This window comes from Populus alba, chromosome 1 (assembly GCF_005239225.2).
Source record: "Populus alba chromosome 1, ASM523922v2, whole genome shotgun sequence".
Lineage (NCBI taxonomy): Eukaryota > Viridiplantae > Streptophyta > Magnoliopsida > Malpighiales > Salicaceae > Populus > Populus alba.
The window spans coordinates 991,465-1,003,238 of record NC_133284.1 but is presented as its reverse complement, the minus strand read 5'-3'; the positions used below and the strand labels follow the sequence as shown (position 1 = coordinate 1,003,238).

The 11,774-nt window shown below is 32.0% G+C and overlaps 2 protein-coding genes across 2 annotated transcripts; one reads left to right on the top strand and one right to left on the bottom strand.

Moving 5' to 3' along the window:
* The first annotated feature begins 1,689 nt into the window (after window positions 1-1,689).
* On the top strand, window positions 1,690-8,017 carry LOC118049809 (DNA (cytosine-5)-methyltransferase CMT3). The gene is made up of 21 exons (XM_073405075.1): window positions 1,690-2,100; window positions 2,145-2,306; window positions 3,079-3,116; window positions 3,236-3,335; window positions 3,444-3,551; window positions 3,810-3,926; window positions 4,007-4,106; window positions 4,199-4,404; window positions 4,550-4,615; window positions 4,710-4,988; window positions 5,416-5,474; window positions 5,575-5,641; window positions 5,727-6,056; window positions 6,135-6,203; window positions 6,314-6,400; window positions 6,485-6,572; window positions 6,668-6,759; window positions 6,849-6,953; window positions 7,038-7,081; window positions 7,170-7,343; window positions 7,696-8,017. Exons 1-21 carry the CDS (start codon window positions 1,690-1,692, stop codon window positions 7,862-7,864), a joined length of 2,871 nt encoding a protein of 956 aa, XP_073261176.1. The 3' UTR covers window positions 7,865-8,017.
* A 2,020-nt stretch (window positions 8,018-10,037) lies between these two features.
* LOC118049764 (uncharacterized) lies at window positions 10,038-10,624 on the bottom strand. Its single transcript, XM_035059861.2, has 2 exons — window positions 10,385-10,624; window positions 10,038-10,279 (listed from the first exon to the last, which is right to left on the bottom strand). Exons 1-2 carry the CDS (start codon window positions 10,514-10,516, stop codon window positions 10,202-10,204), a joined length of 210 nt encoding a protein of 69 aa, XP_034915752.1. The 5' UTR covers window positions 10,517-10,624; the 3' UTR covers window positions 10,038-10,201.
* Window positions 10,625-11,774: the final 1,150 nt, after the last annotated feature.

Below are 11,774 nucleotides of genomic sequence, written 5' to 3'. Positions count from 1 at the left end.
AATAGCTTAATATTAAAAATGACAAAATTGATAAAGATAATTCTGAAAAAAAATATAAACAAAAAAAATCATGTGCGGAAACACTTTAGCAATCAACGGTGTTTTAAAGCAAAAAAAAAAAAAGAAGAAGAAGGAACAAACATGTAGGGAAAAGTAAAGTTAAATTCTCAACCAGCTCAATATTATATAAAAAAAACAGCAAAAATAATTTTGTAAAAAAAAATATAATTTTTTTTAAAAAAAGAAGAAGTGAATCATGAGAAAAAAAAAAACAAACATGTATATATATAATGAAAATGAAAGGCGAGGGGAAAGTCTAAAAGGCATGAAAAAAACTACGGTACTTTCTTCATGCTTTTTAGAATAGTGTTGGTAATAAAAATAATTAAAAGACTCAATTATATGTAATTGCCAGTTTAGCTATAAAACAAATTTAACCTAACATGTTAACCCAAGATCAAGACTAGTTGAGGTAAAAAACAATAAAAAAAGAAAATAATTGACTTGCTTGATACAATAAAAAAAATATGATTAATCCATATTAGTCTTTTTTTTCTTTTTTTGGATCAAGGATGTGTTTGTTTTTTGAAAAGTGATTTTCGAGAAACTACATTTCAAACTTTCATGTGTTTATTTGTCATTAAAAAAGTTGACAAACGGAAAAAACTTTTCAGTCAAATAAAAAATTTGGCTTAAGTTTTCAAGAAAGTGTTTTTTTTTTTTTATTTTGGACGGAAAACACTTTTTGAAAGTTGTGAAAAATTTAGAAGTATCATATTATTTGCTAATTATATCAAATTTGGTCCTCAAACTTTTAATTGCCATATATATTTTATTTTGAATATTTGTTTTTTAATTTCATCCCTTAAAATTTAATTTTTATATTAACCTTGATCCTTATTTTTATAATAATTATTTGCTTTTCCCTTGTTATTTTTTAATTGAAATTTTTTATCTATCAAATTTGGTCCTCATTTTTTTTGATTGTTACTTGTTTTATTTGAAATAATTTATGAAAAGTTAACTATTATTATTTTAATTTCTTCATCTTTCAATTTTTTTTATATTTGATCTCTATTATTTTGTTTATTATTTATTTTATTTGAGATAATTTATGAAATTATATTTTTTTAAATTTTATTCCCATTCAACCTTTTAATTTGTAAGATTTGTTTCTTATTATTTTAATATACTTGAAAAAAATAAAACATTAATAAGTTATTTTTCAGCTCATTTTTATTAATATAACCAAATACTGAAAAGTGTTTTTCAAATTGTTTTTTATTACATTATAAAATATTGGAAAAATAATTTATTTTTTCAAAATTTATTTTTTTTTAAAAAATTACGTTTTAACAAACAAACAAACTTAAAACAAAATCATTTAATTTATTTTTTTGAGTTAAGATGAATCGATACTCTCGACTTGGGACTCAAATTTCGTTCTCAATCAAGTTTTAAAACCATACCTCTTAATCCCATCCAATCAAATCAGCCCCTTTAGAAAAAAAAAAATCAAATCCCTCAAATCCCTCCCAATTTTTTCGCTTCCCGCTCCCTCTTTATTTTGCCTTCTTTTTTAATTCGTGTTCAAAGTTCACCCCGCCCACTCCTCTCTCTCTCCAAACCAAACCCTCCCTCTCTCTCTAAACGCTGCCGTTTCATCTCCTATCCTCCTCCTCCTCCAGCATGCCGCGAAAACGACAGCGCAGCACAGCTTCAAAGCCAGAAACGTCGTCCTCTTCTCCTCCAAAAACGCGAAAGATGATGTCGACGACGACAGCGCCGAAACAGAGTCGTTTGAATGAGAAAAAAGCAGAGGAAGAGCAGAAAACGGCGTCTACTCGGAATCGTTTGAAGGAGAAAAAAGCAGAGAAAGAGCAGTCGAAAGCGGATAAGCGGAGTTGTTTGAAGGAGAAAAAAGCAGAGGAAGAGCAGTCGACAACGGCTACTCGGGGTCGTTTGATGGAGAAAGAAGCAGAGGAAGAGAAGTCGACAGCGCCGAATCGCAGTCGTTTGAGCGAGAAGAAAGTGAAGAAGGAGGAGACAGAGGAGGTGTTCTTAGATGCAGAGGAGGATGATACGAACTCGATTGATGAAGTAGGTGCTAAAATGGGGACTGATAACGGGGATTCTAGATCTGAAAAGAAGGAGAAAGAGAAGGAGAAGCGCGGATCTGGCAAAAAAAAAAGATATCGACTCCTGAGAAGGCTAAGGAGGATGATGGAACGCCGGCGAGGTTTGTCGGAAATCAAGTTCCTGATGCAGAAGCGAGAAAGAAATGGCCTCATCGATATGCTAATAAGGTAACGGTTTTTGCTTGTTCTGGTCATTATCTTTCTGATTATCCTTTTTATTTATTTATTTTGTGCAGAAATACGAAAGAAAATCAATTCGAGAACAGTGTTTGGTGCAGATATGTAAATATGTTTCATGTATAGAGATAGCTGCTTGATTATATTTTTGTTGATAATCGCAATAAATATAAATATTCTATGTTTATCATGCTTATATTTCTTATGACTTGAAAACGAGTCTAGGTTATGGCGTCGGTTATTGCCCTCATAAATTAATTCTATCAAAAGTATTAATTTTATAATTTTTATCTTATGTTTGACCGAGCCAAGTTCGGATTATATCTAACGACTCCTGAAATCAACTAGGTTTTAACATTGAATGACCCGAACCAGATTTTGGGTTGTGGATTTCCTGTGTGCAATTGCCCGGTCATGTTTAATAACCGTGACGAAGTTAATTAAGCTCTATATTTATCTTGAGATGCCATAAATCTTCGCTGGATTTGAATGTTTGTAGAAATTAGAAACATCTTGTGCTTTTTTGAGTAGTTAATTTGTGAAAACAATCAAATATTAATCAATTGGATTTTGTCTAGGAGAGGGTTCTATGCCGTTGTCAAAATTGAATGTAGTAATGCTAAGTATTCATTAAATTAAGGTCGTGCTTGGGAACAAATTAAATTATGTTTTGCTGAGGACTGAGAACATAATTTTAGTGGCTTAAAAGTTTTGGTTGAAATTAAGTCAACCCTTGATTTTACGTCTCCCTTTTTTCTTTCAGATAAAGAACAAAACACCAATTTCAAAACCTTCAAACAGGTAATTTACGTGCTTGATTGTTCTGCGCAGCCATTCTTTCCTTCTCCACTTCACTTCTCCTTCAATGCATTGATATATGTTTTAGTTTATGTTTCCTCTTTATATTCAATTTCTTCTAGCTTGGATGATTCTGAAGAGATAATAAAAGCTAGATGTCATTACAAGCGGGCAGAGGTTGATGGGATCATCTACAATCTCTATGATGATGCTCATGTTCAAGTGAGTTTGCTCTTCACTTGGTTTTTTGAGTTTTGGATACAGTTCAGAGTTTGTTTGAGTCCTTCGTTGGTTAAACTATATCTTACCGATTTTCTTTTTGGTTGTTAGGCTTCTGATGGAGAAGCAGACTATATATGTAGGATAATCGAGATGTTCGAGTCTGAAGACAGGACCCCACATTTTACTGCTCAATGGTACTATAGGTCTACTGACACGGTAAGTTGAGGGTGCCTCTGATATTTTGTTTTGAAAAAAATTAATTTTGTTTATTTATTTTTGATGATTTTAAATATTTTGATGTATGAATATTAAAAATAATTTTTTAAAAATAAAAAATATTATTTTAATATATTTTAAAATAAAAAACACTTTAAAAAATAACTACTAATAAACTATATATATTAATTGGTTGATAATATATTATTTTTGGGGTGACGTGTAGCTCATTTTTTTCACTATAATGTTTTGAAACAGATTATTAAAGATAAGTACATTTCGGATCCGAAGTGTGTTTTCTTTTCTGAGATTCGAAATGACAATCCCTTGGACTGCCTTACTCGGAAGCTGAAAATTGTCAGATTGGCACTCGGTGTATGAACACTCCCCTATTTTATTCCTTTCATTTGATTTTGTTGTCACAAAATTGTTGATGTTTGGAGTTGCCATTTCAGGTGGATTCAGAGACTAGACGGGCAAAGACCTTAAATTGCGACTTCTATTGTGACATGCTTTATTTGCTTCCATACTCCACCTTTGTCAAGCTACCATCAGGTGACGTTTTTCCTATTCAAGGGTAAATTAATTTAAATCCATGTCTTCTGTAAGCTGTTATCTTATGTTGCTTGTTTTTTTTAAACTTGTAGAAAACAATACAACTGCACCTGAGAGTTCATCAACAATATCCAGTGATATTGATGCTGCTGGGGTAAAGTTTGATTGTGATGAAGTTTGTGAAACCAGTGGCCGTAGGAAATCAGAGGTGGCTTTATTAGATTTGTATTCTGGTTGTGGAGCAATGTCTACTGGTCTTTGTCTTGGTGCTAACTTGTCTGGTTTAAATCTTGTAACGGTAAGTTTCTCCTTTCTGCTTTTCATGTATGTGTGATTTGTTGCCACAATCATCATTGTTTATATTTAATCACATGTTTTGGTTTCATTTCTTGTCTTGAACTTTATTTTGAAATCGACGTCTCACTTTTTTTTTCTAATTGCAGAAATGGGCTGTTGACTTGAATAAGCATGCATGTGAAAGCTTGAGGTTGAATCATCCGGAGACACAGGTTATCCTTTTTATATTTAATTTTGACTCTCTATTGCTGCTTCACCCTATCCAAGATGTTGAACTTTAATAACTCGACAAACTTTGTGGATTAGGTGAGAAATGAGACCGCTGAAGACTTCCTAATGTTACTGAAAGAGTGGGAAAAACTCTGCATAAGGTTTTCCCTTGTGAAAAATGATGACCCGGAAAAACAACAAACATATAGTTTTGACATGGATGATGAGGATGATGATGATGATGATGAGGATGATGACAACAATGATGTCAGTGACAATGATGATGATTCTGAAGTGTTCGAGGTGGAGAAAATTCTTGAGGTGTGCCATGGAGATCCCAAGGAGATTGGTGGCCAGCGTGACCTCTACTTCAAGGTCTGGTAAAATTATACCGTATAGTATATACGTTATCCTTCACGTGGTCAACTTGAAGTGAAGAATCCTCCTGTTTTGGAATTTCTTTAACAAATAAACAGACACTAGGTTAACTTTTACTGTATCGGCATAACTTTAACAGATAAACAGAAACTCAGTCGAAGGTTTTGCATATTTAAGTGAGAGGGTATCTTCTGATATTTATAATGAGAGTAGACCAAGAAGATATTGAAGATTGCTTAATCACGTGTTTGCAATTTTCGCCTATGACATTCATGAAGTTCCAAGCCTGTTTGCAATAGTGTTGACATTGCTGGAGTACCAATCTACTCTGTGCTTTCATGTATTAGAACTCAAATTGCTTTTGCTTTGACCCTTTTATTTTCTTACTTTGTTCCCTGCTTTCCTTTGAATTTGCTCAATGTAGGTTAGTTGGAAAAATTATGGGCCTGATTATGACACTTGGGAACCAATTAGTGGTTTGAGGTATGCAATTAGACTACTCACTATGCTTATTCTATTTGTATGTTGCTATTTAATTTTTCTCCTCTTTAAACGGTGTCTAACAACAATTGTTTTTGAATAGCAATTGCCGGGAAGCTATAAAGAAGTTTGTCATGCACGGCTACAAGTCAAACATTCTGCCATTACCAGTAAGCTTACTTAGCTTTTTAACTCACATTTTAAGTTGTTTTATATGCATTGCCGATTGATTCATTGTCAAAATATATCATTTAGGGAGATGTTGAAGTGATTTGTGGTGGACCTCCATGTCAAGGAATTAGTGGCTTCAATCGCTTTAGGAATGTTAAAAATCCTTTGGAGGATCCAAAAAACAAGCAGCTTGTTGTTTTTATGGACATAGTAGACTTTCTCAAGCCAAAGTTTGTGCTGATGGAGAATGTGGTTGACCTTCTGAAGTTTGCTGATGGATTTCTAGGACGATATGCCGTGGGTTGCCTTGTAAGTATGAAATACCAAGCTCGGTTGGGTATGCTGGCTGCCGGGGCATATGGTCTTCCACAGTTTCGTATGCGAGTTTTTCTATGGGGTGCTTGCGCTACTGAGGTACGATATATAATATTTTTTTCATGCTACTTCGAAAGTACTTGTGATTTTTCTAATCAAATCTTTCATGTTTTGCAGAAGTTGCCACAGTATCCTCTTCCCACCCATGATGTTCTTGTTAGGGGTGTTGTTCCTCTAGAGTTTGAGGTACGAGTGCTCATATTAATCACAATAGATTTTAGTTAACAACTAATACCATATCATTTATGTTTCTGATTTTTTATCTTTATTAAAATAATTTTGCTCATGACATGTAGGGTAATACAGTGGCTTACGAGGAGGGTGTTAAACCTCAATTAGAAAGGAAATTATTTTTAGAGGATGCAATATCTGACCTGCCTGCGGTTGGTTATATTTCTCGTTCATTTAATTTAATATCTTGTAAACTTAAAAACATTTTCCTGTTTGATTCATTTTAATGTAATCAGGTTGCGAACGATGAAAAGCGTGATGAGATGCCATATGGTGAATCTCCTAAAACAGAATTTCAACGAATGATTCGATTGAAGAAAATGGGTGAGTGGATTTCTTGTTATTTTGTTAGGATTGTGTTCTGATCGCTACGTAATGTATCAATATAATGTAGGCGACATTGTTAATTTTTTTTGCAGGTTTAGAATTAAATGATTTATTGTTCGATCATCGTCCTCTTGAACTAAATGACGACGACTATCAACGAGTTTGTCAAATCCCAAAGAGAAAGGTATTCTTTAACATTCATTCATATATTTTTAATCAAATTACTGTTATATCATTGTGTCATTTATTTAATGACAATATTTTGTTGACCAGGGAGCGAATTTTAGGGATTTACCTGGTGTGCGAGTAAGACCTGATAAGAAGGTGGAGTGGGATCCGGAAGTTCCAAGGCAATACTTGAGCTCAGGAAAACCCTTGGTATTTTGGATACTTTCTACTTATCTTTAGATACATCTTGTGTATTCTCATTGTTCATATTACTTTGACTTCTTGATATTGTAGGTTCCTGATTATGCGATGACTTTTGTCAATGGAAGTTCTTCCAAGTAAGGATCTGGCTATTATGTGTTTTGTTCAGCAAGGGTTTTCTTTTTCTTTTTCGGGTTTAATAAATATTATGAGCTTGTGAAATAGGCCATTTGCTCGTTTATGGTGGGATGAAACTGTCCCAACAGTTGTGACACGTGCTGAGCCTCATAATCAGGCAATCATGCATCCCGAGCAAGATCGAGTGTTAACAATTAGAGAGAATGCAAGATTACAAGGATTTCCTGATTATTATCAGCTCTGTGGACCTATTAAAGAAAGGTTGGTGGTTTTTCTAAATATTAACATATTAAGTTTTGAATATCTGCAATGATACAGAGTTATTAACCATCTCTTCTATCATCTTTGCTCAAGGCTTGAGCCTTAATGGGTTGAGTATCGTTTCAATAGCCTTTTCTTTTAAATATCATTTTGATTATTTTTAAAAAATTAAATCGGGTTTTTAGGTTTTTATTAAGTAAACTATGTCGTGTGTATTGATTTGCCGAATCGTTTGGGTTTGTAAACCTAGCTTGGGTTTATATTAACTCTTGTTAGCCGTCACTTGTACAACGTAGAAATCATAATCTTAACAAATAATTATGGAACTCTTTTTTTTTTGCGCCCAATTCAGGTACATTCAAGTTGGGAATGCAGTGGCGGTTCCTGTAGCGAGGGCTCTCGGGTATGCTTTAGGAAGGGCATTTCAAGGATTTGCCGGTGATGATCCTGTGTTTAGTTTGCCAAAAAAGTTCCCAAGGATTACCGAAGATCCCTCTTCTTCATCTGAAGCTCAATGCTAAACATTCATATTAGTAATTTATCATTATTTTTCATATGTACTAAACAAAATATTTATGATTACCATATCCTCGCTCCCTCGTTAAAAGGCTTAAATGGTAAACTTCAGATTATTTTGAAATGAAAATGTAAACCACTTTCATGTGGGTTCATCATATTTATTAAACTTTTTTCTTGATGAGTCAACTTGTTAACTTGAAACTTGATTTATTAACAAATACTCTAAAACACATAGGTTTTTTACTATGACAGTTTTTTTTTTTTTTGGCTTTTGTTTCTTGTTTTTTTTTTAAAGCCGTTTTGTTTGACTTAAAGTTTTGAAAGTCAGTTGAATAAACGGTGGAGATGATAGAGAAAAAGTGTGCCGGGTTTTGAAGTTTTGGACTGTTCTAATCGTGTTTTTAAACTTTTAAATTATTATTTTTTATTTTAATATACTAATATAAAAATAAAGTTTAAAAATAAAAAAAATAAATTATTTTAATATATTTTTAAATAAAAAATATTTTAAAAAATAATTTTTATTACACTTCCAAATATTTAAAAAAATAAAATAAAAATGATGTTGATATTAGATAATAACTTGTAAGTTTCCCACACAGTTCTATGCAGAACTTCTTAATAACAGTAGTGATTAGAAACATGATTAAAATTATTTTTTTTTTATTTTGATATCTTAATTTCAAAATTAATTTTTAAAAATAAAAATATATATAATTTTAATATATTTTCAAATATAAATTTTTTTGAAAAGCAATTATTATGAAATTGACAAACACCATAATATATATTATGATATTAAATTAATAATACTCTATAAAAGCATGAGAAAAGTATTGTAGCTTTCCTTACACCATTTAACTATTTTTAACTTTTCCTATTATTAATATATTATATTATTATAATTATAATTATTATATTATATTATAACATATACTAACTGTCTTCTTCTTCTTTTTTTTTTTTATTTTCTTTTTCTTTTAATGAATTTTTTTTTATTTGATTTAGTTTGTTAATGTTAATTTTTTTTATTTAGATGTTAGACTTTTATGATACATATTTTGAGTTTGATGGCTTAACTTGGTTTGACGGGTTAACTCGAAATTATTTTTCTTTTTAATTAATTTTTTTGTTTAGTTTAGTGTATTAATGTTAAATTTCTTTTTATTTAATCATCAGACTTTCATGTCACGTATCTCGGGTTTGACATGTTAACTTGGTTTGATGGGATAACCCAGTTAATTCTAGGTAAACTCGTCAATTTTTGTTATTTAGTTATTAAATTTTTATGACGCAGATCTCAGGTTTGATGACTTAACCTGATTTGACGGGTTAACCTGAAATTATTTTTCTTTTTAATTAATTTTTTATTTATTTTAATTTGTTAATGTTAAATTTATTTTTATTTAATTATCAGACTTTTATGACATATATACCGGGCTTGACGGGTTAACCTAATTAATTTTGAGTAAACCCGTCAATTTTTTTTCTTCTATTTAGTTATCAAACTTTCATGACACAAATCTTAGGTTTTACGGATTGACCTGGTTTGAAGGGTTAATCCAATTAATTCAATTTTTTTTCTTTTTCTTCATTAGTTTTTTTTTCTTTCTATTAGTTTTTTTTAAATTAATCTATTTAATTATCATACTTTTATGATACGATCTTATAACCAGAACTACATTTAATATTCTTAGATTCGGTGTTGCAGCCAGACTCACTTAAACTTGGGTCATGCAAGTTTAATGTTATTATTAATATTATAAATATTACTCTTAGGTAAAACGTTGCAGCCAAAACCAAGACTTTTGGGTATAGCTTTGAGAAAAACTTATCACTTTTAAATTTTAGTTTTTTTTAATATTTTTTATATTAAAAAAAAAAGAATGTAACTGGTACAAACTAGTTGACGTAGTTAATGACTTGAAGAGTGTTTTTGCATACATATATATTTAAATTAACATGTATAACATTAAATATTACTATTTAATAATTTACATAAAAAAACAAGACATAAAAAGTAAAATGATGTTTTGAGGAGTATTTTTCAAGATAATAAAAAAAAAACATTTTTCTTTTGATGATATACCTACCTTCGACGAAAACGAGAAATTGGGGGAAGTGGTTTGCAGGAAAGTGTTGCTCACTTTTCATAAAAAAGAAAAAACAGAAGGCTTAACTAATAAACCATGAATTCCAAGCCAACATACACAAATCATCCCCAATTTAACACTAAACATGTCAACAATCACAAAATCATCATAGTCTACATTCATCAGCTCAATTCCAAACACCCAGAAACAGAAACAGAAACAGAAACAGAAACAAGACCAAGCCCCTCATTTTGATTTGCAAAACGGGAAAGGAGGCAGCTTTAGCACTGCTTCTTCAGTCTCAATTGGGTCTGATCTCAGAATCTGACATTAAATAAAAAAAACCCAAAACAAAAGGTGTTACCACAAGCTCCGAGCTATGGTTTTCTGTGTGTGTGCATATGCAATGGAAAGAGGGGGATTACTTACTGGGTCTTTGAGTGGAGGCTTAGTGTCATCTTGAGCTGGCCTGAACAGTGGTTTTTGTGGCTTAAAAGCATCGTTATTGCTGGTCTTGATCGTTGCTGTTGGTGTTGATGAAGATATCTCCGGCCCTTCCATTTGCTTCCTCTCACCAGTGACCCACCCAAGCTCTTGTTTTCTGTGGCTTTTCACTGAGGATTGTCGCGGTGTGAGAATAAAATGGAGATTTGAAACGTCGTCGGTTTTTTTTAGTTTGCCATCTAATATGGTTCCCTTCAAGGCGAAAACGACAGGTAGTTTACTGGTGTATCCTCATGTCGCTCAAATAAGCTAAGAAAACCAAGTAATCATGTTTTTTTCCATGTGTTTTTCAACGTGTTGGATGTAAGAAATTAAAAAAAATATTTTAAAATATTTTTTCATTAAAAAAGATTTTTGAAAAACATATGCATCACTAAACATATAAACTTGCTATTATTTTTAAGATTTTTTATTTAAAACTTTAGTTTGGCTAAATTAATATTATTTTAATTTAAATTAAAATCTCACTTGAGCTAGGTTTTGGAGTCGATCTTGGCCAGGCTGGTTTAATAACTAATTATTCTGTGGATTCTTTTTGAAGGTTTTTGATCACATTGTCATTCTCAATAATAACATCCTATAATTCTGTCATTCAGGACCTTATTTGCCACTGAATTTATCTGTTAGATTAGTTCAGGCGATTTAAACAATAATTAAATCTCTAAATAAATTAATTGATGTTTCTTTCTTGAAAAGAATGTGCGTGCCGTCCATGTATCTCATAGAACTTTAACCTTGAAAAGAGAAAGAAATGCTTCCCTAGACAGTTGTAAGCTGATCGATGGTGGGATCAATTATGGCTTCATCTTCTTCCATCTTGACCTCACCAAAGCAGAAGAATTCACCATCCATTGATGCTGTTCTTGGTAATGATGACCCTGTCACTGAGATTCTATTGCGTGTGCCCGCAAAAGCAGTCCTGAGATTCAAGTTAGTTTCCAAGAAATGGCTTTCTATCATTTCCAACACAAGTTTTGCTACCCGCCATGCTCACCTCAATCCCCATACCGTTTCAGCTCTTCTCCCCAGAGTTTCCTTCTTTTTCAAGGAAACTACCAACCCACAAATATGTTTCTCTTGATGGGAAATCATTAGCTTACTTTTCCTATGATTTTCTTGATTTTGACTCTAGCAATAACCCGGGATGTATTTATGTTTCTCAGTCCTGCAATGGCTTGCTTTTGTGTTCTAAATGCAGATGGGATCTTCCAGAGAGGTCTCAACCAATAAATTATATATTCAATCCTACTACAAGGCAATTTGCAATGCTACCTCGACCACCTGACGATGGACAATTTTTTGATTCGATTCAGTT

Coding starts and splice junctions, on each gene's coding strand:
- LOC118049809 (XM_073405075.1), top strand. CDS start 1,690: ATGCCGCGAAAACGACAGCGCAGCACAGCTTCAAAGCCAGAAACGTCG. Junction 2,307..3,078: donor CTCATCGATATGCTAATAAG/GTAACGGTTTTT, acceptor TTTTTCTTTCAG/ATAAAGAACAAAACACCAAT. Junction 6,573..6,667: donor GATTCGATTGAAGAAAATGG/GTGAGTGGATTT, acceptor TTTTTTTTGCAG/GTTTAGAATTAAATGATTTA.
- LOC118049764 (XM_035059861.2), bottom strand. CDS start 10,516: ATGGAAGGGCCGGAGATATCTTCATCAACACCAACAGCAACGATCAAG. Junction 10,280..10,384: donor AGCCTCCACTCAAAGACCCA/GTAAGTAATCCC, acceptor ATTTAATGTCAG/ATTCTGAGATCAGACCCAAT.